General features: G+C 43.0%; 1 protein-coding gene across 3 annotated transcripts; it reads right to left on the reverse strand.

Moving 5' to 3' along the window:
* Positions 1–586: 586 nt before the first annotated feature.
* Positions 587–26,220, reverse strand: LOC307240161 (periostin-like). 3 transcript variants are annotated; one of them, XM_080013832.1, is made up of 28 exons: positions 26,020–26,220; positions 23,736–23,834; positions 17,908–17,972; positions 17,065–17,222; positions 16,700–16,864; positions 16,401–16,547; positions 15,989–16,130; positions 15,083–15,295; positions 14,856–14,990; positions 14,531–14,679; positions 13,676–13,812; positions 12,704–12,834; positions 12,379–12,509; positions 10,997–11,099; positions 10,834–10,901; positions 10,671–10,716; positions 10,535–10,570; positions 9,117–9,374; positions 8,544–8,585; positions 6,719–6,763; positions 6,355–6,441; positions 6,228–6,263; positions 5,252–5,509; positions 4,680–4,721; positions 2,892–2,936; positions 2,530–2,616; positions 2,403–2,438; positions 587–1,366 (listed from the first exon to the last, which is right to left on the reverse strand). In XM_080013832.1, exons 1-28 carry the CDS (start codon positions 26,136–26,138, stop codon positions 1,311–1,313), a joined length of 3,036 nt encoding a protein of 1,011 aa, XP_079869958.1. In that variant the 5' UTR covers positions 26,139–26,220; the 3' UTR covers positions 587–1,310. The 3 variants fall into 3 exon arrangements, with proteins under 3 accessions (XP_079869958.1, XP_079869960.1, XP_079869959.1); XM_080013834.1 differs by lacking the exon at positions 6,719–6,763 and having other exon boundaries at positions 26,020–26,217; XM_080013833.1 differs by lacking the exon at positions 2,892–2,936 and having other exon boundaries at positions 26,020–26,216.
* Positions 26,221–26,851: the final 631 nt, after the last annotated feature.

Consider the following 26,851-nt stretch of genomic DNA (forward strand, 5'->3'; position numbering starts at 1 on the left):
CTGGCCCCTTGTCCCCAGTTGACTATCAGCTGTAATGTTTACATGTGCAAATCTCTTCTTCGTTTATCCCCGGATGACCTACACTTGTTATGCCATTGATCATTTCTACAATGTTCCCACAGACTGACACGAAAAACGATATTTCTCATAATTCCTCAGCTTGTATCGCATGTTGCAGTAAACAGGCTTTCTCGTCTCGTTACAAACGGAATGTGACGGCAATGAAATGAAGGTTGCTTGATTTAATATCTGTTAGCAATCATTCTGAGCCGATGTAACGTCACTCCTTGGCGTAAATGTGCAGTAAAATAGCACGTGTGAAGTTTACAACCAAGATCATAAAAAATGAGACTCCACTTTTGCCGATATGTAGTTTGCCGCCGCAGATTTAAATGTAATATCTTTGTTTTTCCTGAGACACTAAAGTTCCTTTGAAGCACATCTGTTATTAGAGATAGTCGATATTTGTGCAACTACGGTCAATTTTATTGCACTCTTTTAATATCACAAATACATGATAATATGAAATGTTTGAAGTTTATATATCTCTGTCCACCGGGGGGTTGAAAACAGACGCAAATCGTGATTTAAAATAACCCATATACATTTTATTTTGATGTTTCTTGGCCACTCAAACAGTAATTATTGTAGGTTTCCGATGCATTTACAAGGCTCACGTTCAACAGCATCAGACATTCTAGTTCAGAAACACAAGTGGATTAACAGACATGGGAGCTCATAGTAATTACATGGGTAAAAATGAAGAAGGTTTGAAAGGGGAACACTATTGCTATTGTGACCAGCATGTCATTCGACAAATTACAATTTGTTGAAATGCATCAGTTGTACAAAATGTACCAGCACCAGTAAATATACACAAAAAAAGAAACCTCCTCATAAACAGAGGGCTTATTCTGTTTACAAGAAGAGATAAAATCTTCTCCAAGACTGAATATGTTTCATAAATCTCCACCCTCTACACCACAGTAAAAGTTGATATTTCCCTTGCATACTTACATACATTACTTACACAATGACCACTTCTTTTGCCAATGCATTATTATTACTATTATTATTATTATTATTATTATTATTATTATTACAAATAAATCACCTCTGGTCTCCCTAGAACATTTATGTTTGGATGGTTCGAGTGAGCGAACCAGCAGTGGATCTTGCTATGTTGCATCTATCCAGTTTTCCCATCTTCCCGTGCTCTTCGCCCGGACGTTGTGTCTCTATGGTGAATATGTGTTTTGGTTTTTTTTTGGTTGGGGGAGGGGGGGGCGGGTGTTTTGACCTCCTGCCGGTCACTCCCTTGGCCTCTGGTGACGCCTGACCAGCCTCACTCTCCTCTTCACACCGGCTGAGAGACAAAACACATCAGACGGTGTTAGAAAACGCATGGAAAACATACACGGTAGCTCATTTTTGAATGCCTAATACAATATATACACATATATAAACATACACACACACAGGATTAGTCTAACCAGACCAGACACACATTTGTTTTTTTTACCGGGTATTTATTTTAATTTTCTTTCCTTTTATTTGAGTTAGAATTTTGCATGTATATTATTATTATTATTATTATTATTATTATTATTATTATTATACTACTACTACTACTATTACTACTACTACTACTACTACTACTACTAATAATAATAATAATAATAATAATAAAAATTAAAAAAATTGGTTTAATAATTTATACCCCTTTCCCTAATACCCAGCATTATTTTTGTTCCAAAAAGTCATGCAAAAACACTGCACTCCACGAGCCACCTCGCCGATGGAGGTAAGAGAGTGACTGAGGAAGCCTCCCCGTTACAAACGGGTTGTTTTTTTTTTTTTGTTTCATTCAATGAGTTAAAAAAACACATCAGACAGTGGGAGGGAAGGGTAAAGTACGGGAGAATCCCGGGGAAAAACGGGAGGGTTGACATGTATGTGATTGATGTCTCAAAGGAGGAGGCGGAGCCAATGAAATAGGTGCTGGTCCAAATCTGCTAAAGTGCCGGTTCATGTTCCGGCGTGATCCGGCACAAATAGAGCCCTGGTTCATCTTGAATTGTAGGCTTCTGACTTCGACACTGCTTGTAATTTGCAAAGCTGATGTGAAAAATGTGTAGAAATTAAACGAAACCTAAACCGTTACGATGGCATGGGAGGGTCATCATGCAACTCTATTTTCACAGCAGACAGACGAGGAAGGAAGAGGATCGGCCGACGGAGTCAACGCCACATATCGGAAGGGAAAATATCGAGAGCGAAAGGATTAATCCGGTAATAACAGCCGGTGGTTATTTTCGTTGCGCGTATTTTCCAGTGGCAGGGACACGGTCTCTTAGCAGGTTCCTTTTGTCAATCAGCGATGCGGTTGAGCGTGTCAATACCTGGAGCTCTCTTTGCCGGGGCGCGTATACCTCCTTCTGTGAAATAAGGAGGAAAGGCATTCAGTACAAATGGAGATGCATATTGGGATCCACAACACACATGAGGGGTCATTGTTGGGGGAGTTACCCTTAATTAGTTTGGTTATTCTCTCTGATTCGGCGTCGATCATGTTGGGGTTGCCGTGGATGGTTGTGATTTTGGAAAAATCCGGTCCTGAAGGTAAAAAAAAACAGCCTTAAAAGTGGACGATGGCGTTCGACCCCACATTCTGGTCCCATGCAAGGAGTTTTTCAGATCACATTAAAAATGCGTCCATCGCTCTCTTTTCCACCATGAAAAATTGACCACTCATCATGCCTTCATCTTTGAGGTAGAAAGCTTGATTTGGAGTTTTTTGGGTCTCATACCAGATGTGGTCATTTTTAATGACGGGGGGGGGGCAACGGAGTGAACAACCATCTGAGTGTAAAGAGTTCAGAAGGCCCTACCCTCAATGATATGAGGCTCCACCATTCGGACGTATCCGTCTCCACCTTCAGAGCGGCAGCGGAGAAGGGCATTGAAAGTCATTTGACGACTTGGCAACATGTACGGACTGACAGACAGACACAGACACCCGCACTGACCTCCTCCGCCACCGCCAACACTAAGGCAAGCCCAGGTAGGTCAATTCACACACAGAGTACAAATCACACTTGTGTTGAATGGGCAGCTGGCTCACACAGAATTTTTTTGTTTTTTAGCTGTGATTCATAAAATGAAACCACCCCGGAACGAGCAATCCATCTGTTAGCTCTGTGTCATTTGTACATATCACCATTTAGAACTCTTTTGTCCAAAATGACTTATAATTATTCATACACCGATGGACACAGCCGTCAAGAACACCTACGTGTTACGTGTCTTGCTCAAGGACAGATTAGACCTTCAGATTACTAGATGACCTGCTCTACCGCCTGAGCTACTGCCCCCCATACACACAAGATTGATTGGCAGATAGAAATTGATTGACAGATGAAAATTTATGCCATGGCGGGCAGACAGATCGTTGTGGTGTACCATTCAACGCAGCACGACGTCGCTACCGATTAAATAAAACTATATCTGGATCCATCTTTCGATGGGACATCGTAGATCGGAGGGGGGGATGCAGTGTTTTTCGTGGCTGCCGGCCAAGATATGTAGTGATATAGTTAATAGCCTTTGGTAACGTGATCCGCTGTGTAAAGCGTGCTTGGATTTACAGCCCTCTGTTTATCTGATGATTTGCGATTCTCTCCCTCCGTTACTGTCAGGAAGTACCATGACTAAATGGAGACATCCTCAACCTTTGGCTCGCGGATCCACATGGTGTTACTTGATGAACGCACGGGGCCGCAGGACAGTGCTACAGAAAGTCAAATTTATTGATATGCGATTGATATATTTTTAATGCAATACTTGGTTAAAAAAGGTTAAAATATATATTGTTATTTCGATATAATACATATGAAGCTCCCTCCATGATATAATGATATAATATGATATAATAGAGTTAGCCAATGTGATACTCAAATTGAAATGAAACAGTTGTTTAATATGCAATGTGGAATATCTGCACTTTGACGAGTAATTACAGTGGGGTCAAAATGCGGTAATGGGCCAAAAAAGCATTAATGTCAGCGTTAGATTACATTTCACTGCATATATTAATGAAAGTATGTATCCGATGTGACGAATAAACCTCTTGAACCTTGAATCTTGAGATTAAAGCACGAAATTGAACACCTTGACGCTCCGATCCTACATATTGAGCCTTCAAAAAACAGCGACCGTCTTTTTCAATTTTTCAATTTCAATTTCAAATAATTTAATCCTAACCCTAGCTACCCGAAATTCAACTTTGTTTCAAAGTACGTGAACCTCCTTGCTCTCCAGATACCCCTTTTCCTTGGCTGCATCCCAGGAATATTGGACTCGCACAGATTTAAGCGTGACGAGTTGCAGGTCAGTGAAAAGGTAATTTGGAGGTGGCTGGGGGGGCGGGGTTTGGACCACCCCACTCATCTTTGAAAAGCAAGAGTGCTGAACTCCCTCATAGGTATATAATGAAATGGTAAACACCACTCAAGTGATGTCTGCTGATTCCTTGATGATAAGGAAAACAGGGAAAAAGGATTCAAGGAACGCTCGATCAGCCATACTGTGGCCGCTATGGCCGTCATTTGCGCTTGTTGAAAGGAGCCCAAGAAGATGCACCAAAGTGTTGTCGTGGATGTAGAGCGATATAAACTGACCTTCAATCCTCTTCGTGTCCACGTCCATCTCACCACTGTGCGCTGTGTTTGGGAGAAAGACATCCTCTCTCAAATCTCTTGGAAAACCTTTTCCTTTCCAAATTTCAGACATCTCTCAGGGCCGGTTCACATGAAGTGTCTTTCGAGCGTGCAAATCTGTTGTTTTCAATGCAGGCTTTTTTTCGGCCGAAGCGCAATGAGATAAAAAAGAAATTTCAACTTTTTGGAAAGCTGTAAGTGCACAACAGGTCATGTGAGATGAAATAAACAATCAGCCACAGCTTCCGTCACAACATCCTGTCCGTGCAATCGACAGTCCCCTTGGTCAATATGGAGGAGAGGCTTGGATACCGGAGCTGTACAACCTGTCCAGCGGAAATTAATTGGATTTCACCAGACAGAACAATGCCTGTAGGAAGAGAAGCTCTGAACGTGCGATATCGATCTATGGCGATCGAATAACGTTAGCCCTCGGCTAAGCAACTGTTCCTAAGCAATGTGCTTCATGTGAACTGGCCCCAAGGCAGTGTGCCATGATACATTATTATCCCAAACGAGAGGAAAATACTGACCCTCGATGATTCTCGTTAACTTTGTGATGGTCGGTTCTCCCTCGATAACCTTGGTGAGCTTGGTGTAGTTGGGCTCGCCATCGACGACCAACTCAGTGACCGTGGGCTCTGACTCGACCCTTGTTACCGTGGTGACCGGCTGTTCCCCCCCAATAACACGGGTCACCTTGGTGTAGGTGGGCTCGCCCTCGATGACTTGCGTGATTCTGGTGACGGAGGGTTTGCCCTCGATGACTCTGGTCACCGTCACCTCACGGACTGTATGGCGGGAGGCGTAGAGAGAGAGGGTTTGCAATGTTTCTAAGGCTTCAGGACATCAAAAGTTATTGCGGTTGCCTTTATTATGTTTCACTGTCAATACAAACTTTCCCCCTAATTAATTATTTTAAGGCATATTCCAATCATAGAGTATTTGTATTTTCCAAATATTTCTCATCATGTATTTGTTGGGAGTAATGGGTTTTAAAGTATCATACGGCTGCACTGACAATAATACAGTCTAAGTAAATGCAATTATTTCTTTCTAAAGCAAGTTTTTATTATTTGGGCTCTTCATCCACATTATACAGTTAAGACACTATATTTATTATTATTATTATTATTATTATTATTATTATTATTAAGGGAGATTCACTACATAGGTTAATTTAGGGACCTGTTTGTTTGTTTGGCACTGCTTGTAATTTTCTAAGCTGATGTGAAAAATGTGTAGAAATTAAACGAAACCTAAACCGTTACGATGGCATGGGAGGGTCATCATGCAACACTATTTTCACAGCAGACAGACGAGGAAGGAAGAGGATCGGCCGACGGAGTCAACGCCACATATCGGAAGGGAAAATATCAAGAGCGAAAGGATTAATCCGGTAATAACAGCCGGTGGTTATTTTCGTTGCGCGTATTTTCCAGTGGCAGGGACACGGTCTCTTAGCAGGTTCCTTTTGTCAATCAGCGATGCGGTTGAGCGTGTCATTACCTGGAGCTCTCTTTGCCGGGGCGCGTATACCTCCTTCTGTGAAATAAGGAGGAAAGGCATTCAGTACAAATGGAGATGCTTATTGGGATCCACAACACACATGAGGGGTCATTGTTGGGGGAGTTACCCTTAATTAGTTTGGTTATTCTCTCTGATTCGGCGTCGATCATGCTTGGGTTGCCGTGGATGGTTGTGATTTTGGAAAAATCTGGACCTGAAGGTGAAAAAAAAACAGTGTTAAACGCAGACGATGGCGTTCGACCCCACATTCTGGTCCCATGCAAGGAGTTTTTCAGATCACATTAAAAATGCGTCCATCGCTCTCTTTTCCACCATGAAAAATTGACCACTCATCATGCCTTCATCTTTGAGGTAGAAAGCTTGATTTGGAGTTTTTTGGGTCTCATACCAGATGTGGTCATTTTTAATGACGGGGGGGGGGGCAACGGAGTGAACAACCATCTGAGTGTAAAGAGTTCAGAAGGCCCTACCCTCAATGATATGAGGCTCCACCACTCGGACGTATCCGTCTCCACCTTCAGAGCGGCAGCGGAGAAGGGCATTGAAAGTCATTTGACGACTCGGCAACATGTACGGACTGACAGACAGACACAGACACCCGCACTGACCTCCTCCGCCACCGCCAACACTAAGGCAAGCCCAGGTAGGTCAATTCACACACAGAGTACAAATCAGACTTGTGTTGAATGGGCAGCTGGCTCACACAGAATCTTTTTGTTTTTTAGCTGTGATTCATAAAATGAAACCACCCCAGAACGAGCAATCCATCTGTTAGCTCTGTGTCATTTGTACATATCACTTGCACATATAATCATTTAAAACTCTTTTGTCCAAAGTGACTTATAATTATTCATACACCGATGGACACAGCCATCAAGAACACTTAGGGGTTACGTGTCTTGCTCAAGGACACTACAGCATGCCATCAGGGGGAGCCTAGGATCGAACGAGCAACCTCCAGATTACTAGATGACCCGCTCTACCCCCTGAGCTACTGCCCCCCATACACACAAGATTGATTGGCAGATAGAAATTGATTGACAGATGAAAACTGATGCCATGGCGGGCAGACAGATCATTGTGGTGTATCATTCAACGCAGCACGACGTCGCTACCGATTAAATAAAACTATATCTGGCTCTATCTTTCGTTGGGACATCGTAAATCAGAGGGAGGGATGCAGTGTTTTTCGTGGCTGCCGGCCAAGATATGTAGTGATATAGTTAATAGCCTTTGGTAACGTGATCCGCTGTGTAAAGCGTGCTTGGATTTACAGCCCTCTGTTTATCTGATGATTTGCGATTCTCTCCCTCCGTAACTGTCAGGAAGTACCATGACTAAATGGAGACATCCTCAACCTTTGGCTCACGGACCCACATGGTGTTACTTGAGGAACACACAGGGCCGCAGGACAGTGCTACAGAAAGGCAAATTTAACCAAGTATTAAAAATACATTATATCAATCATATATCAAATTTATTGATATGTGATTGATATAATGTATTTTTAATGCAATACTTGGTTAAATAGCCTTTTTTTTAATTTGAAGCTCCCTCCATGCCTTATGATATAATAGAGTTAGCCAATGTGATACTCAAATTGAAATGAAACAGTTGTTTAATATGCAATGTGGAATATCTGCACTTTGACGAGTAATTACAGTGGGGTCAAAATGGTGTCAAGGGCCAAAATGCTGACATTAATGTCAGCGTTAGATTCCAGCACGAAATTTAACACCTTGACGCTCTGGTCCTACATATTGAGCCTTCAAAAAACAGCGACAGTCCGGAAACATTCTGGACGGTCTGGGACATTCAACACAAGGAAGCATTCCGCCACTCAAGACAGCGTGTCCATGTTTCTGCTTATTCCAACTGAATTCAAATAATTTCAAATAGTTGAATCCTAACCCTAGCTACCCGAAATTCAACTTTGTTTCAAAGTACGTGAACCTCCCTGCTCTCCAGATACCTCTTTTCCTTGGCTGCATCCCAGGAATATTGGACTCGCACAGATTTAAGCGTGACGAGTTGCAGGGCAGTGAAAAGGTAATTTGGAGGTGGCTGGAAAAGCAAGAGTGCTGAACTCCCTCATAGGTATATAATGAAATGGTAAACACCATTCAAGTGATGTGTCTGCTGATTCCTTGATGATAAGGAAAACAGGGAAAAAGGATTCAAGGAACGCTCGATCAGCCATACTGTAGCCACTATGGCCGTCATTTGCGCTTGTTAAAAGGAGCCCAAGATGATGCACCGAAGTGTTGTCGTGGATGTAGAGCGATATAAACTGACCTTCAATCCTCTTCGTCTCCACGTCCATCTCACCACTGTGCGCTGTGTTCGGGAGAAAGACATCCTCTCTCAAATCTCTTGGAAAACCTTTTCCTTTCCAAATTTCAGACATCTCTAAGGGCCGGTTCACATGAAGTGTCTTTTGAGCACGCAAATCTGTTGTTTTCAATGCAGGCTTTTTTTCCGGCCGTGGCCGAGGCGCGATGAGATAAAAAAGAAATTTCAACTTCTTGGAAAGCTGTAAGTGCACAACAGGTCATGTGAGATGAAATAAACAATCAGCCACAGCTTCCGTCACAACATCCTGTCCGTGCAATCGACAGTCCCCTTGGTCAATATGGAGGAGAGGCTTGGAGCCGTACAACCTGTCCAGTGGAAATTAATTGGATTTCACCAGACAGAACAATGCCTGTAGGAAGAGAAGCTCTGAACGTGCGATATCGATCTAATGGCGATCGAATAACGTTAGCCCTCGGCTAAGCAACTGTTCCTAAGCAATGTGCTTCATGTGAACTGGCCCCAAGGCAGTGTGCCACGATACATTATTATCCCAAACGAGAGGAAAATACTGACCCTCGATGATTCTCGTTAACTTTGTGATGGTCGGTTCTCCCTCGATAACCTTGGTGAGCTTGGTGTAGTTGGGCTCGCCATCGATGACAACCTCAGTGACCGTGGGCTCTGACTCGACCCTTGTTACCGTGGTGACCGGCTGTTCCCCCCCAATAACACGGGTCACCTTGGTGTAGGTGGGCTCGCCCTCGATGACTTGCGTGATTCTGGTGACGGAGGGTTTGCCCTCGATGACTCTGGTCACCGTCACCTCAGGGACTGTATGGCGGGAGGCGTAGAGAGAGAGGGTTTGCAATGTTTCTAAGGCTTCAGGACATCAAAAGTTATTGCGGTTGCTTGTATTATGTTTCACTGTCAATACAAACTTTCCCCCTAATTAATTATTTTCAGGCATATTCCAATCATAGAGTATTCTCCAAAAATTGCTCATTATATCTTTGTTGGGAATAATGGATTTAATAGTATTTTACAGCCGCACTGACAATAATACAGTCTAAGTAAATGCTTTTCTTTCTCTCTAAAGCAAGTTTTTATTATTTAGGATCTTCATCCACATGATACAGGAAATTGTCCTCCGTACAGACAGAAGAAGAGATATGCCCAGGAAAACAGAACATGACTTTTTGGTTTTGTCAATTCTGACAGTTCTTGTGATCTAGCCAAAGACATATTTTCACTTTTCAGATGTTCTTCCCTCAGATTTGTGATTTACCGTATGTGAGTATTTACGAGTGCAATAAAAGGTTGAAAGCCGACAGATGTGTTTTAAACACATTGCTTCAAATCAACACCCTTGGGTCTCCAGACATGATGTCCGATTCCGTAATCACTGCCAGACACGGGTCCTTCTGTCTCAGGCCATGGTGATTGAGTGAAAAGTTTCTAGGGTGGTATTTGGGGTTTAATTGCTAGTTTGCCTACCAGGCTTAACAAAGTGATAATTGAGAAAGTCTCTGAAATCGCCTCTTTGTGTTTGGTCTTTTGTCTTTGCCTCAAAAACAAATGGTCTTCCTCTAGCCTTTGTTCCCCCGCAAATTGAGGCATGCTCCCATCTGTCTGGCTGCTGGCCAAACCCGAAGGGCGTCTGCAGAGCAGACAGTCTCCAAGAGCTCTGCACTGGATCTGGCCGCGCTTTGACAGCCTAATTATCACTAAATGGCCTGATTAAACTATGTCAAGAGATCGAAGCAAACTAACCCTGTGGATATTCAAAAGTTAGAAAGGAGATGGACCCGGTCAATGCCCTTGAGAGATACCGCGCTGCTTCAGACAGGATTTCACTGGCTCTTTAGTGATGAGTATATCGTAAAAGGCTTTGTTTGACATATTACATATTTGTTTCAACGGTAATCATGATCATCCGAGTCAACAAAACAACCAAGACAGGCGAAGCACCTAACCCAACCCCATGCTCTCACCTGTCTCCACATAATGGGTGGTGGTGATGATCCTTTCTGCAAAATAAAATATATGTCTTTGGTTGTGTGGGGTTTTTTTTTAACAACCTTTTTTTTAAAGTAAATGTTAGACTCAAATCACTCCAAGGCAACTTACTGATGAAAGTAAGTGGGATCTCAGTATAAGAAAATCCAGACACAAACTACAGAGCAAAACAAGAAACAAAAATAAATTTAGATTTAGAGAAAAAATAAAAACAAACGATTCAATTTCCCCACACATTAGCCCGCAGTATCGTGTGACTCGCTTTTGCCATTACCTTTATTTGGATGTACCTAATAAGCTTTTTAAGCAGCACCAGGAGATCCTCACGGCCCACGGGAAGATCTGGGAACAATGTGATTAATTTATACGTTTGCAATGAAAATTAGATCATTCTAGGGTGCGCTTCACGACACAAAATTGGATGATCCAGGCCTCACCTCCGGGGTAGAGGATGTTCTTCACCACGTGGACCACACCGTTGGTCGCCATCAGATCATTATCTGGCACATCCACAGAGTTTACAAGGATGGAGTTGTTCACCTGCGGGGCGGTCACCAAGCAATCACAGTTGGTGATTCTTTTTTTGAAGTGTACAATCGAATACATCGGCAGAAATGATTTCACTGTGAGCTCTGTGAGACACTGCTTCGGCCAAGACACTAATCTTAATCAGTCTAACAGCAACATCTGCGTACACACTTCTTCAAGGTGGTTGGACAGAGAGTTCAGACACGACACGATAAATAGCAATCACAGATGGTATGCTCTATTGTTGGAGGTGAGGCCCTGGAATGCCATCCATGGTGATTCATTTCCTGTAATTAAAACGCCTGTGGGCGGAGGTCACTGGCGGTGGACATGCTCCGTAGGTGGGGTTTACGTTTCTCCTCCCCTTCCTTCCTCTCCTCCGCTATCCCCCCATCCACCAAGGTTCCTCCCGTGACCAGTTTTAACATTCTAACCAGCCTTGGATTCTGTCTCTGCGTTTATCTCTCTTCTTCCCGTCCTGTAGGCCTGATGTCTAAATGAGCCATTTCCCGTCTGTATCCCAGCACAGGATCCGCCCGCCAGGCTTCCAGTGTCTGTGAAGGAAATCCTGTTCCCCCCGAAGCTAGTCATGGTCAGACTACAAGGCAGCAAGGTTATAATAGAGATAAAAGGTAACCGGATAGTCTGAAAGACGAAGGAGGGAAGACATAGGAAGACAAATGGTTGAGCTACTGAAAGCGGCGGGATGGATGAGCTTAGTCTGGATTTAGATGAAACCCCGTGTGCGAAACCGCCCCCATATAGAAACACTGGATTTAGAACAGAAAACAAGAGGGTGGTTGCTGATGGTATTGATATGTAAGACAAATTTTCTGTTTTTGACTGTAATCCAGGGATAGGGTTATGGTTAGGGTTGAGGTAAGAGATTAGTCATTGAACATCATACGATACTAGTCTGAGATGACTCTAAGAGCAACTTAGCGTCCATTAAAATGTGCCTTTCAATATGTGAACAACGGCGTTCTGAATCCAATCTGGAAGGAAATATGACACCTCTTGTGTCCTGATTAGCAAAGATGTCTTAAAGACCTTGTAAGACACAATCAAGAGAAATCCTTCATACTATACCGTGATTTCATTCTATACATATTAATTGTATACGACAAGGACACTCTTTGTTTTGCTTGTTTTAAACTGGTTTTACATTTACATTTACATTTACATTTAGTCATTTGGCAGACGCTTTTATCCAAAGCGACTTACAAGGGAGAATAACATTCAGCTACATTGCGACAGAGAGTTTTATCCATTCAACACTATTTGTACGTACAGAAAGGACTTGTAGGTTGTTGCCTTGGATGGTTTTGAGCAAATTGGTGACTCCTCCCTCCAGTCCACCGTTGATGAAAACACCGTTACTGAAGTGATACAGCAGAATGGTCCTCAAAGCATTGACATCACCTAAACAACGACAGCGACAGCGTGGGAAATTCAATGTGCAAACTGTAAATTGTGGCCGTTCTGATCCTATTACTGTTGGTCTAATTGACGGTTATATGCATGTGACATGTGGCAGGTAAATGGTGCCTTCTTTTGTATCTCAGCTCCTGTCACAACCAATTTGGAGCAATTTGTGATCAATACCAATTACTGACCTTCGAGTAGGGCAAAATCCTCTTTTGTGAGACCCTCGAAGGCATCATCTGTCGGGGCGAAAACAGTGTAGGAGCCCTCCTGTTTCAGCAGCTCGGTCAGGCCTGCACTCTCCATCAGGGACAGGAAGACCCTTTGAAGGGACAGTAGATGAATATAATATTTAATTTATATATATACATATATATATATATATATATATAAATATACACACACACACACACACACACACACACACACACACACACACACACACACACACACACACACACACACACACACACACACACACACACAGATGCAGCCGCATGAATGGCCGGCTGGTCTGTGACAGGCTAGTGACAGGTTTGATGATACATGGATGAATGGATATAATGTGCGTGTATGTATATAGACTGTATGTGTGTATATGTGAAAAGTCTCTGGGGCTCCCAATCTGAGAAGATTTTTATTGGTATAAATGACATAGTCCAAAGTTCTATACTTCTTTATACCATAGTTAGAGCCATAACGGTAAAACTATCAAAATAAAACAATGTTAATTGTTGTGTACATTCTCCAATGGTCTCTAAAGTCTTGTAAATTAAATAAAGGTCTCCCGGACCCCATGTTGGGAACCTGCAGATTTAGAGCAAAATAGAGGGAGAATTAACTCCACTCTCTATTAATGTAAGTGAAGCAAGAGGAAACCCTTTCATCAGAGAACATAAGTGGGGCTTTTTCAGCAAACAAATAATCAATCAATCAATCAATCACGTCATAAATTGTTTAATTAACAAATTCCTTCATTCAATCATAAATTATTATATTGATTAATTGGTTAATTAATTATATTAATAAATTATTTAATTCATACATATGTATATAAAATATTTCAATAAAATTGTGAAATTATATATATATATATATATATACACACACACACACACAGACACACACACACACTTAATACTCCATATAAGTGTAACACTTACCTGAAGCGTCCGTCGGAAACCAGAATCTCGTACATGGAGGCCTGGGCCGGTTTGATCAGGGACCTCATCAGATGAAGGGCTCCGTTGCTTCCTTCTTTCCCTCCTCGCACCATGCAGGCGTTCTCTATGCACACAGCCTGCGTGAGGGGCCACATTCACACACACCCGCTCATTGTTTATCTAAGCGGTGTGGGATCGTTTCACAAAGTTCAGTCGGGAAATAATAATTTAAAACATGAGAAAATGGAAGCCAGCTGATTGTAACATTGTATAACCACCAAAACTGAAACAAGACAAATTACCTGTTTTATTGGGTTTGTTTTAATCTTGTTTTCACAGCTGACGAATGTTAACACTTGATAATGCGCTTGATAATGGCTCTCAGATTACCATCGTGGAAATCTGTTTTCTCCTGTTCTCCTTTTCCTTAGGTTATTTATCATCGGTTCTTGACAATATAATAATTTCTTTCTGCCTCAGACCCACGCGCGCACACACACACACACACACACGCACACAGATTCTTGTAGTGGTATCAGAGTGAGATCAAATATAGTAAAAAAGCACGCACCCACACATGCACGCATGCACGCATGCATGCACGCACGCACACACACGTGCCCACCCACACAGATTCTTATACTGGTATCAAAGTGAGGTCTGAGTAAATGCACATTGTTAGTGAGGACCCATGTTCCTGGTGCACTTCTAAACCAAATAAAGAGTCATTTTGGAGACCCGTCCTCGCAGTTACAGTAAAACACGCACGCGCACGTACACACACACACACACACACACACACACACACACACACACACACACACACAGGGGGACCCTTCTGGTCCGATAACTCACTGTGCGGTAGATGAAGACTCGGAGCAGCTTTCCAGCGAGCGTTTCCAGCAGCTGGCCGTTGTAGAGTTCACTCAGTGTGACTTTGAGCTTAAGAATGTGGTTTTCCAGAATGACCTTCAGCAGGTTCTGGTCTGTATTCCTCACCTCATCTAACCCCCGCGCACAAGGATACATTTGATGTGAATTTGAGTTGAAGGTGAGAAAATGTTTCTTATTTTGATTCCAATTCATGTCGGAAATCAATTAGTTAATATAGTATACTATACTATAGGATACTAAAGGAATTGTATGCAAATACAGCACAATTAGTTGTGGTGGAACCCACCGGTAAAGGCGCTGTTTATTGGGGCCAGCAGTGTGTACTCGGTTTGTGGACCCAAGGCCGCTGACAGGCCCAGCTTGGACACCATGCCACTGAAGATGCTCTGGGAATCCCCCACCAGCTCCATCACCTCTTTGGCTTTTAAAGACACAGATAGGCATTACGGTAGGACAGCCAAATAAAGCCATACACCGTTAGTTCAGCTACATTGACATCAACTTTGATCTCACCAGAGTTGGGTACGAGCACCTGGTCGATGAGGTGGATGACTCCGTTGGTGGTGACGATGTCCTTCTTCAGCACCATCTTGATGCCGTTGACTGTGAGGCTGTCGCCGTCACAGCCGATCTCTATGGAGCTGCCCTCTGCGGTGTCGTGCACCGAGCCCGCCATGATGGCCTCCGAGCACTGGATACTCTTCAACAGGTGGTAGTTCACCAGAGCTGATAGATAGATAGATAGATAGATAGATAGAGGGGGGGGTCAAAATGGACTTTATCTTTTATTTTTTATAATCTGAGGGTTACAGGCATACAGTCACACACACACGCACGCACACACAATCTTTTGTCCTCCAGGCAATTTTCTCAACATTTAGATATGGGATTACATATCCCAGCGAGCCCAACTGTCAAACTAAACTTGAGAGTCTGACCCCAATGCCTTACAGATTTGATTACAACTCTCGCAGACCTTTCCAAACCCACAAGACCTTAGAGAAAGACTTAAACGCCATAGCAAAAACCTTTCCGTTTGGGAGCAGCGGCATAGGCCCCAGTCGATCTTAACCTTGGATGCTGTTCTAACACCGCTGGTCAGTGAGGCAGTTTGCCAACTGTCTGAGAATTTATGTGAGGTCATATTGTCTGCTTGGAATTATCTGCCCACACAGTGCAGCGCCGAATTGAACAAAAAAGCCAGCATGTGACCCGGTCAATTTCAAATACGAGACCGTTATTTGTTTATAGATCACTTCGCTATTTAAATATTGAGGTTTAGTACTGTCTGCCAGAATCATTGTCTTATGTTCTGAGGTCGTTTTACACCATTTCCAACACGCAGAAACAAAAATATCATATCTGTCAATTTCTTGAGAACAGTTCCATGCATTTGTAGTCACTAATGTGCTTCGATACCTGCGATAACAGCTTTGTCTCCCATGATCCTCTCCAGGTAGCCCGAGCCCAGTTTTTCAAAAGCCTCATTAGTGGGTGCAAACAGGGTGTAATGGCCGGGTTGCCCCAGCTTCTCCATCAAACCGGAAGCAAAGGCAGCACTCTAAGGACAGGAAATCACGGTGTTTACACAGTGTTTACACAGGGTTTTGAGCCTTTAAATGTCCCACTTACTCATCACAATTGAGCTTTATAACTTGTTGATCAATAGCGTTTACAGTTCCTATCGATCCGTCTGATGGGTCAGTGTTTATCTTAAAAGACCTTGAAATTGCTTTACACAGATCTATGAGTAAGTTTATGTTCCCAGACAATGAGGTTTAGATCCATGATTTTGATTCTGATTAAGGCCGGTATTATGCCGTGCACCTACATTGAAGGAGGTAAGGTCGTCGTCGACCTCCAGGACGTCCCTTATGGTGTTGCCAACGGTGGAAATGACTCTGTCGATGACATGCACCACCCCATTGGTGGCTACCTGGTTACCGTGGATGATCCTTGCGCAGTTCACTGTCACAATCTACTCAGCGGGGCAAAAAGAAAGAGGGAGAGAGAGAGAGAGAGAGAGAGAGAGAGCGACAGAAATGAAGTTTCCCTCAATACCTCAAAGGTCTACACGCGCCTGGTTTTCCAAGCAAAGGCGTCCGATTTGTAGCCATCACGGAGACTGACCCCGTTGGAGTAGTGGTTGATGTAGAGCCCCAGGTCGTTGTACATGGAGGTGACGGACATGTCGTTCTTGAGGTCCTTGGTCAGGAGGCGGCGATTCACCGTGTGGTAGTGAAGAGCGTTGTACAGCTCAATGTTGACGTTGCTGATCAATGCAGCGCGTACCACCTGGAGAGAGATGGAGAAGTTCATGACATTCTGGACTCCACGCTATGGATTATAGTTTATTCAGTTATCGGACTTCATAACTGCCTCACCCCCAAATAACTTAACCCCAGTGATTATTTATTACCATGTTTGTTTGTTTTTGAAACCCTCTGAATCAATAATCAACTACTTGCGGGTAGCTGAACTCCCAAACTACTTACAGGGTCAAGTTGTTCCCAGGCGTCATTGCTGGGTGCGAAGATGGTGAAGGAGCCTCGCCCTTCAATTTCCTCTCTCAGCTTGGACATATCCGTGTATTGCTGAGTGGTCGTGGCCTTCACCAGTCCCAGGGTGCCATACATGTTATCAATAGGAGCCACTGAAGGAAAACGTGAAGAGAAATTTCAACTGGCCTCAGAGTTGGATACCCTTACCCTTCTTTATATACCATTCATGAAGTAAATAGCATTGCCAAAGCACTTAACAGTTGATCCCTCACATGAACCCTCTGCAGTGACATGCTGACACTGAAGGAGACCACGCAAGGCTCCAACCAGATCACCGGGAGCAGTTTGAGGTAAAAGGAATCCTGCAGTACTTTTGGACCTAAGCCTTTTCGATCATTGGGAGTAAACCCAAACGATCAGAATCAGAATTTTCTGAAATTGATCCAGCACGGGGCAATCGTGTTCCCGATGAACGTGGTCGCGGTTGCCCCACAGTGCGGTGGACGGCTGAAGCTTTTCTGTCAATACTGGATTCATTAAAAATATTCAGGTGGTAATCACTCAGGTTGACGTGGAATGATCCATAAATAAGGCTTTGGGTAAAAAATATACAGAGGTTTTCCTTCAAGTGTCTTGGGATGTCGGGGATCCCTAAACACTTCCTGCCGACAGGAGCCTTGGGATCTAAGAGCAGTCTTTTCGATTTCCAGGTGACCTCTCTAGCCCCAGAGCTACTGACGCTATACGAAACGCTCTATAACATCAACCCTCAGTTTCAAGCATGGAGATATATTGTTTTATTGGTATTAGCAGGGCGCTCTGTTTTGAGCCACTTACCTGCAGGGCATCCTTTCATGCCTTCGATCTCCATGTAGCCCGGGCAGCACTCGTACAGGACAACCCTACAAGAACATTTACACAGAGACAAGGGGTATTTTTCAACATAAAGCCCCAATTTTTAGCCGACACGTTCCAGCACAAAAACACATACTGTGTATTACGCGGTGTTCATTTTATGCAATGAGTAGAAGTTATTATGAGTACCAGGCACGTGCGGTGGCGGGTGCCCGACCACCTGCTCCTTTGCCCCATGATGGCCTTTGTGTCAGGCAAGGTATTTCTTTAAGCGTGAATGGGCATCGATGAAGCCGATTGTCTGGGCAAGATATGCACATTCATTAGAAATGTGTCCTCGGTGCACCCGCGATGTGCACACAGCGGAACGCAGATCACATTGGGAGAGCCGGTGATCTGCGCTCCACTGTGCCACTCCCTTTCCTTACGGAATGAAACAAAGCAACGATTTTACCATTTTTACCAAGTAATTAAGTAGTAGGATGATTTCATATGATAATAACATACTGGTTCATACAAAGCATCAAGTATTACAAAGTAGATTGCGTACTACTTATAGTCTATATAATATATATATAGACTATAGACTATATAATATACCCTTTATTTGACAATAAAGAAAAATACCTTGAAACACAATGATCAACCATAGATTTCGGTTGAAGGCTGCTGCGGAAGGTTTGTTCAAAAGGAAAGGCCCACATGAGTCTCATGCGTGCGTCGTCAAACCGTCGCGAACTTCTTGTCCAAGTTTGAAACAATAAACAAATGATTAGCTCTGAATTCAATTATAGATGAAAAGCGCAATCGTAAAGACAGTCACTGAATTGGAACTTGTCACATTAACACTGAACGCTCACGCAACGCTGAATGCCTGAGAGTGAGTTCATATTTTCAACGCCTTCCCTTTGATCGTCTGGGGGACACATCGACATAAACAAACACTTAGTCACTAAAATGCACAAACACATTGAGGTCCAATTCAAACAGGACTTTTGGTAAAGGTCAAGTTGGAGCCACGGTGTGTTGGCTGGCACGACTGTTTGTTCAACTTCTTTAAACACTACAAGTGTTGCTATTAACTCTCCTGTGGAAATGTTGGACGTGCAGCGTTCAGCATCCTTACGGGGGTTCAGAATGACTTCATATCCCAAACGAATGCCCGCTTGTTTTCTAAAAATGAACAGCAATCCAGAAAATCCAGAATAATTAATATCTTGAAGTATAACATTGCAAATTATGATTGATTATTATGCTCAGCCCACCTCAAATGTTTAAAAAATGATTCAATTGTTGGTTCTGGAAATTCTGCAAAGTTACAGTATTTGCAAAATCAATACTATATGTACTAGTAAGTCTTGTTGATATGGAAACTCTATTTTGCGACCAGCTGAAAAAAAGGAAATTTTTCCATATTGAAAATATATTTTTAAATAAATAAAGAGTGTTAAAAGCAGGGGTGGACGGATCGAAACCAAAAGTATTGATACTACCGATATTACGTCTGGTTTTGAAGATTGATTCTTGCGTCAATAGGACCGATAACAAACAGCGGATCAGCTTTTCTCTCCAAAATACTTTTTAATTCTATGTATATATTTCCTCACTTGCGCTCGCTTGGTGCCCATCACTGTGTGGTGATAAAGTGCTTTAGTATACTTAGTACACTGGAATACTTTAAAGTGCATATTTAAATGATGAAATGAAGATCTTCTTAAGTACAACTTTTAACACACTAAGTACAACTTATATAAATTTGCGAATATACCAATAACTGTCAGTTAACAGTATACGTATCTATACTTATGCATGTCAAGTGTGATAATCTTTGCTCTGGGGTCAAACTGTGCGTTCTGACATCCACGTGCGCGCTTCGCCTGAGCAGCCGTGCGCTCTCCTGGTGGTGTCAGGCCGCTATGAGGTCACTGCTCCCAGGGTTCTGCTCTGACAGCATAATGAACGCTTTATGGGGCCGAGGTGTAACTGGCCGGCGCACAACAACCGGGCCTCAGCAATGTGGCTCCCATATGGTACGGCCCGTAGACAACACCAACAAGCTAATGACACACTCAAAATGGAGTTGTCTGGCTCTGTGAGACACTTCTTTCCCCGTTGTGTTATTTTGGCAATCATGGGCGTCTTCGGAATGTTTCCAGTGGAGGGGGGGGGGGGGGGGGGGTTCTTTGGCCATGTTGTATTTTAAACTTGTCAGTTTCGAAGATCGATGCCGGCTCTATTCATAATATCCGGTTTCTCTGTAATTTTTTATTTTTTTTTGGCCTTGACGGTGACCTGCAGTGGTGGAAAGTAACAGGATATCAATGTTTTTTACTCTACTCCATCTCTGAACTTGTTCAAAAAAATAAAATGGGGATTGATATTCATTTTGATTATATGTATCAAAATCAAAGGCTTGATCTGTCAAACTGCTGATTTAGGTCCTTGTAAATGACTATAGCGCGTTTATGCCGCGTGGATATGACGTATGAGATATTTTTACTTTTAATATTTTAAGAACATTTAAGGCCTATTTTGTGTCGGGGTATTTGTACTTTTACTTAAGGAGAAGTTTTGAGTACTTGTTCCTCTTAAGGTGACCTGTTTGGGGCAGGGCATTTAGGAGCACTCTCAAAGGATCATTCAAACGACCGCCCAGATAATTACCAGCAATAGCTTGATTCAATTTAGTGAATATCCCAAATTGGCCAAAATATCGAATGGTCTCAGCGGAACGGAAAGACTAAAGAGGAACACCCATTTCGGGGGTTTGCTAAAGAGGAACAGCTCTGTAATGCATGTTCCACACATTTTTTGGGATGGCTATCAACTGGAATGCCCAACCAGCCGTAGGCTTCAAAACATCCATTTCTAATCTGTCATCAACGTCAAATCCAAGCCAGACGTCACCACAGCTGGATGGATTTCCTCCAATGCTGCGAAACAATGTCCTCACTGTCATGGTGGAGAGAGAGAGAGAGAGAGAGAGAGAGAGCAAGAGAGAGAGACAAAGAGAGCGAGAAAAGCCTACTTCACACAGAACACAACAAACGACAAGAACAAAGCGGAAGTCCATTCATTCCTATGGAGAGTCGGGTTCCGCACGGCAAAAGCTGTGACGCGCTGCGGTGCTGAATTTCCCAACACGATCACACCACGGCCGGAAGTGACGCCTGTCAAGTCTTTTTTACTGGAATTAAGTCATATACATGAAATAATGACGCGATTAAATTAACCTTGGTTTCACCATATTCACAATCAATTCATCTCCTTTCATATAAAATAATGGAGGAGTTTAAAAATCTCATTCAAGGAAAATCTGGAAAATGTCCCAGCTGAGCAAGCTACTCGCTGTTGTACTGGAAAAAACAAACTCTCCCATTTTCCCTGACAAACAGTATCTTGTGACGTGAAACTCAGGGGCAGTTAATCCGACCGCCTCGTGGGGGGAATCCGACTGTCTTATGCGGATACGCATTCGGTGTGAAGCAAGCTAGAGGTGCGAGAGACAAGGGTCAATACAGGGTTTCGTATTTCATTATATATGTCCTCTTTTATTTATGTCAAATTTTTTTTTTTTACAGTTATAGTAAGTTATAGTTATAGTTAAGTACAGTTATAGTTATATAGTTAGTCATTATATGGTTTGCAATTAGACCACCAATTGTTAGTTTAATTTTCACCTTTTTAAAAATGTCATAAATATACATTTTTATTTTGAGGGATTTTAGTTAAAGTCCCTGTAAAGTGAATTCAGTGATTTGTTTCTTGAAACGACGGTCAACGCTGTAGTACTGAATTGTGGAGACCGTTAAATGGTTTCTCACCATTTTTGCAGTCCCGATTTTTTTGGGCGAGGCTAAATCATGACCCGATGACATAAACAAGGTCATACTTTCCATGGCCCAGACCCCAACACTACATAAACTCCAGGTCTGAAATGTTGCATCAGAGGTGAAATAAGCTCGGCTAAAAGTGTGGAGTTTGGGAGAAAGCGTTAAAACGTTTTTTTTGTTGTTGTTGTTTTTCATTGAGCTCGCGATGTCGCACAGGGAGACACACAGCAGAGATATTATTACACGGTTAACGTGATTGGGTGTGGTATCAGCATCTTCAGCGGACACGCCCCACAGTCTCAGAGCAGAGGGAACTGCCCTTTTGTTCGACTATTTTGAAAGCTAATTTTATATACTTGGTGCTTTTTTGAATCATTCAAATTTGGCTGGGTGGTTGATAACACATTGTTCTGTGGTGTGACGAACTCAGAACACATTTATTTTCACTTCACAAGGACTTAACTTAAACAAGTTCATCTCTAGTCCTCAGGACAGTTTAAAACTTTATAACTCAGTTTTTAACTGATTTATGCTTATTAAAATATTATTATAGTATACTAACTTTACACATAGCCAACTTTTTGCTCGTCTTTTTACAGCGACTTGAGAGAGTAACATCCACGTGAATGCCAGGACCTAAGGTTTACCGGTAGAACGTTGTGCATCCTGGTGCCATCTCTTCCCCAGGTAAACGACGCACACGCACCCGACCGTCCACGGGATGTAGAAGAAAACGTGATTCATCAGACCAGGCCACCTTCTTCCATTGCTCCATGGTCCAGTTCTGACGCTCACGTGCCAATTGTAGCAGTTTTCAGCGGTGGACACTCAGACCGGTCTGCGGCTACTCAGCCCCATACGCAGCAAGCTGTGATGCACTGTGTGTTCTGACACCTTTCTATCATAGCAGCATTAACTTTTTCAGCAATTAGTGCTATCAATGAGCCCATGGGCGCCCATGACCCTGTCGCCGGTTCACCGGTTGTCCTTCCTTGGAGCACTTTTGGTAGGTACCAACCACTGCATACCGGGAACACCCCACAAAACCCGTCGTTTTGGACAAGCTCTGTCCCAGTTGTCTAGCCATCACTATTTGGTCCTTGTCAAAGTGGCTCAGATCCTTACGCTTGACCATTTTTCCTGCTTCCAACACGTCATCTTCAAGAACTGACTGACTGATCAATGTTATTCACTTCAGCTGTCACTGGTTTTAATGTCGTGGCTGATTGGTGTATTTCAATACACATGTATATATGGCAACATTCCATTTGAGCCTTACACTCCAAATACAGGAGAATATGAACGCCTCACATAGTCGTCTGTACATCAGTTTTTTCTTGAGGAAAAATATTGAGTTATCCTCAACATTCTATCCGTCCATCACCTCCATGAGTGACTTAGGATACACTCAGTTTGTAAACCGGCAAAAAAATAAATATACTTGAGCACATTGCCCTGTATGAAATGTCCTACTACTAACCACACACACACAAACACACACACACACACACACACACACACACACACAGTTGCTCAATCAAGGAAGTTATAGTTGGTCAAAGTCAAGTTTCAATCACTGTTAAGTAGAATTTCCAGCACCAAAGCATCAAGGCCGAAGCCTGTGGCCGACGCCCAGCGTGTCCAGACTGGAAGGGAGGAGGAGGACGATGATGATGATGAGAAGTTTAAAGGCGAAGGTGAGACAAGTCATTGTCCAGACACACGAAGCATCATAAACAGAAACAGCCCCAAGGACGAGACAAAACCTCTAAACCCTCCGACGAAAGCGTGAAGATGATGACACATCAATCTACCGAACCATTAGTGCTTAACTTGAACCTACCTTCAAGATGAGCGACCTCATAGATTATCAAGTTGCTTTTTTTTAGAGTGGAAAACAAATGGACATCATCTGCAAATTCCTCCGCCGTTTAATAACCCGAACATTCTCACTCGGAGGGGGAGAGCTCAACTTACGCCTTCTTGCCGCAGATGGAGCCCTTGTACCAGTTCCGACAGGTGCTGAAGTACTTCTTCTTGCTCCCCAAGAGCTGCTGCAGAGCGCACACGTTGGGCCTGAGAAGGTGCAAAGGGGGAGGATGAAGGGATGATGAGGGCGAGGTGAGAGGAGGAAGTAACAGGAAAACAAAGCAAATGTTTTTTGTTTTTTTCCCCGTCCTGAAGGTTTGCTGTCAGTTATGAAAAACTGACGTAAGTAGTCCGTGGATCTCATGGATCTGCTGCACTCACACACAAGATGGATAAAATCTGTATTCAGGGAAGTCCCAACATGCCGTCATCCATGTTTGATCCAAATCGGTCCATTATTGTGGAATTATTTAGTAAAAATCTGTTTGTTTTTTTTAATCATCGCTGCAACGCGCGCACATCCACAAATGGCATTGCAGTCTAGCAGCCGGGACCTCACCAGGATGGCGGCACGGGCAGATGGGACTGGCGTCAGAACTTCATGGACGTTGTGGATCCGACGAACCCACAGACAATCTGAATTAGATGTGTATTCGGGGCAGTTCCAACATGGTGTTTGAGTTTCATCCAGATCGGTTCAGTATTGTGGATGGAGTTAGAGGATCAACCATCACAACCTCACCAAGATGGCGCCACGCACAGCCCGCATGTGCGAGTTGACGGAGCACACATATCACGTGATAGCACTGCAGTCGAGTGACACACGGATATTGTCACGATTGGACTTTAACTAAAGGAATATAAGATTAAAACTCTTGACCATACGAAGTTACAAAGTGTCAGGTATTATTTTATTACTATTTAACTGTATTATGTTTGAAAAATAATTAGTTAAAGTATTACCAGAAGACAATTAGGAAAAACAAAGCACAGCTTTGTGAAATCATCATCCAAAGTTATCGGAAGTCATTCACATCACCTGTGGACTGCATAACGTCTGCTACACCTAGACGGACAACTTGAGCCGATGCTGCGTTTAAAGGAAACTCTGCAAACTGTAACTCTTGCTGCATTTTACAAAACCCCGAAAGCTATAATCAGTTACAGAAGGAGTTTTTGCACCAAAGGAGGTTCTAAGAACCTTGGGAGGAATCATCCCTTTCTTTTGTGTCCGCACTACATGATCCAGGAACGTTCGTAATTGTTAAAACACCGTTCTTCAGGGACACTTAAACTAAACAACAGTGGAACATTCAGTGACGTTAGTACACAGTGATTGGTCCAGATGCAAGGGTTATGCTTAGGTTACCCTAAGCAGGGTGATTGAAAAAAAAAAAAAAACACATGAAAAATAAGATACTTAATTTAAAGAAAACATTTCTTTATTTATACACAATTTATTTCCAAAACATTAAATATATCTTGTTTAAAAAAACAAAAACAGCGTCCCTCCGCCCGGACCCTCGCAGTGGACAAGGCGGACTCGGAGCGACGCCTCAATCATGACAGGTTTTCCTCAGTGCGACCCGACCAAGTCGCATCGCCAGTCAGTAAAGAAGGAGTGGACAGAACATCCATCCTTCGAGGTTAGTCACACTCGTGTTTAAAGAAAAGACCAAACAAATCTCAGAAAACCTTGAAGAAAGTTATGAAACGAGTGAAAAAAAACAACTATGCGGCGTTCATTGTAAACTCGGAAAGTTGTAACTCGTGCTGCATTTCACAGAACCCGGAAAGCTGTAAAACGTACCAAACACGAGCCCTTGTATTGCTACCTGCAGCTATATTTATTATTGTTATCATTTGGGGGACAACAAGTCGTCTTCACTGCCAGGGCTCGTGGTTGACGAAAAAATATTTTTTTTCTGTTTTGTTTTGTCAACACATGCAACGTTTATATTTATCGCAACATGATAAGGTTTCATATTTATAAACTCCCTTTAAGTGCTTAGGAGACTTGAAGTCAGTGGAAATAAATAAAATAATAAATAAACTGTGAGTGTGAATGTACTGTAAGTGACTTTTCCATAACTTTTATCAACACATTTCACTTTTTTTCTTTTTATATATATGTATATATATATATATATATGTTTATATAGAGCAGTCATGTGAATATAAAACAGACATAACATTTGTCTTCACAGATATTCTACACAGATATAGGCCAATTTGTTGGCATAATGAACACACAAGCCGTTTTAATGGTTAGGAATTTGAGTCCACTTTAAGAACTTCTCATGATAAAGTTGATCAGAAATGTCAAATCCATACATTTTCTCATTTATTAACAATTAAAAATGCGCTTCCGCTGCCATCACTTTAGCCTTACCCCTTGTTCCTGGCCCGGATGCGGCTGTGGGTGACTATCTTGTCATAGGCCGAAGAATCCACTCTATCTAGAGAGAGCGCCGCAAACGCCACTAAGGCCACCGCAAGTAACTCATTCATTCTGATGGATAAAACCCTCCTCACACACGCACACACACCCAAAAATAATACACAGGAGAAATGAGAAACGTGCCTGAGAGAGGGAGCTTATATACCAGCCGGTATCTCCCTCACACACCCCATACCCACCCACCCTCCTCTCTTGCTCCCTTTTCCATGACATTCGGCTCGAGTCCTGCCCTCAGCCAACCCCCCCCCAACACACACACACACGCGCACACACGCACACACACACGCACACACACGCACACACCCTTCCCTTCGGCCGCCCAGCTATACTCCGACGAGCCTATTGACCCCGCCCCTCCTCCCCCGCCCCCCCCCCAAAAGCACCGTATCGTTCCTGCCTTTCGACATTCTCCCCACTACCATCACATCCCCGAGCACCCGGGACACCACGCCAAACCTCCGCCTGGTTTACTGTAACGGCCACGCATGAATGCCGGTTCCGCACTCACGCAGCTTTTGTTCTTGTTCACATGAGGCATTATACGTTGACAGATGGTTGGTTTAAGTGGAGTTTAAGTGTCGGATCCTGTGCGATACTTCCTATTATATCATAGAGACTAACTCAAAAATCGAACTACAGTGCATTTCACATTAAGGTTGTCCGACCGTGCTGATGCTTATGCTCATCATGTACCTCCACCTTTCCTCCCTCGTCCCGTTTCTCATCCTCATGATATACTCTTCCCTTCATACCTCCACTAACC

The sequence above is a fragment of the Zeus faber genome (genome assembly GCF_960531495.2).
Source record: "Zeus faber genome assembly, chromosome: 14".
In the NCBI taxonomy this organism is placed as follows: Eukaryota; Metazoa; Chordata; class Actinopteri; order Zeiformes; family Zeidae; genus Zeus; species Zeus faber.

Coding starts and splice junctions, on each gene's coding strand:
- LOC307240161 (XM_080013832.1), bottom strand. CDS start 26,138: ATGAATGAGTTACTTGCGGTGGCCTTAGTGGCGTTTGCGGCGCTCTCT. Junction 23,835..26,019: donor ATCCGGGCCAGGAACAAGGG/GTAAGGCTAAAG, acceptor GCACCTTCTCAG/GCCCAACGTGTGCGCTCTGC. Junction 17,973..23,735: donor TCCATCTGCGGCAAGAAGGC/GTAAGTTGAGCT, acceptor ATGTTCTTGTAG/GGTTGTCCTGTACGAGTGCT.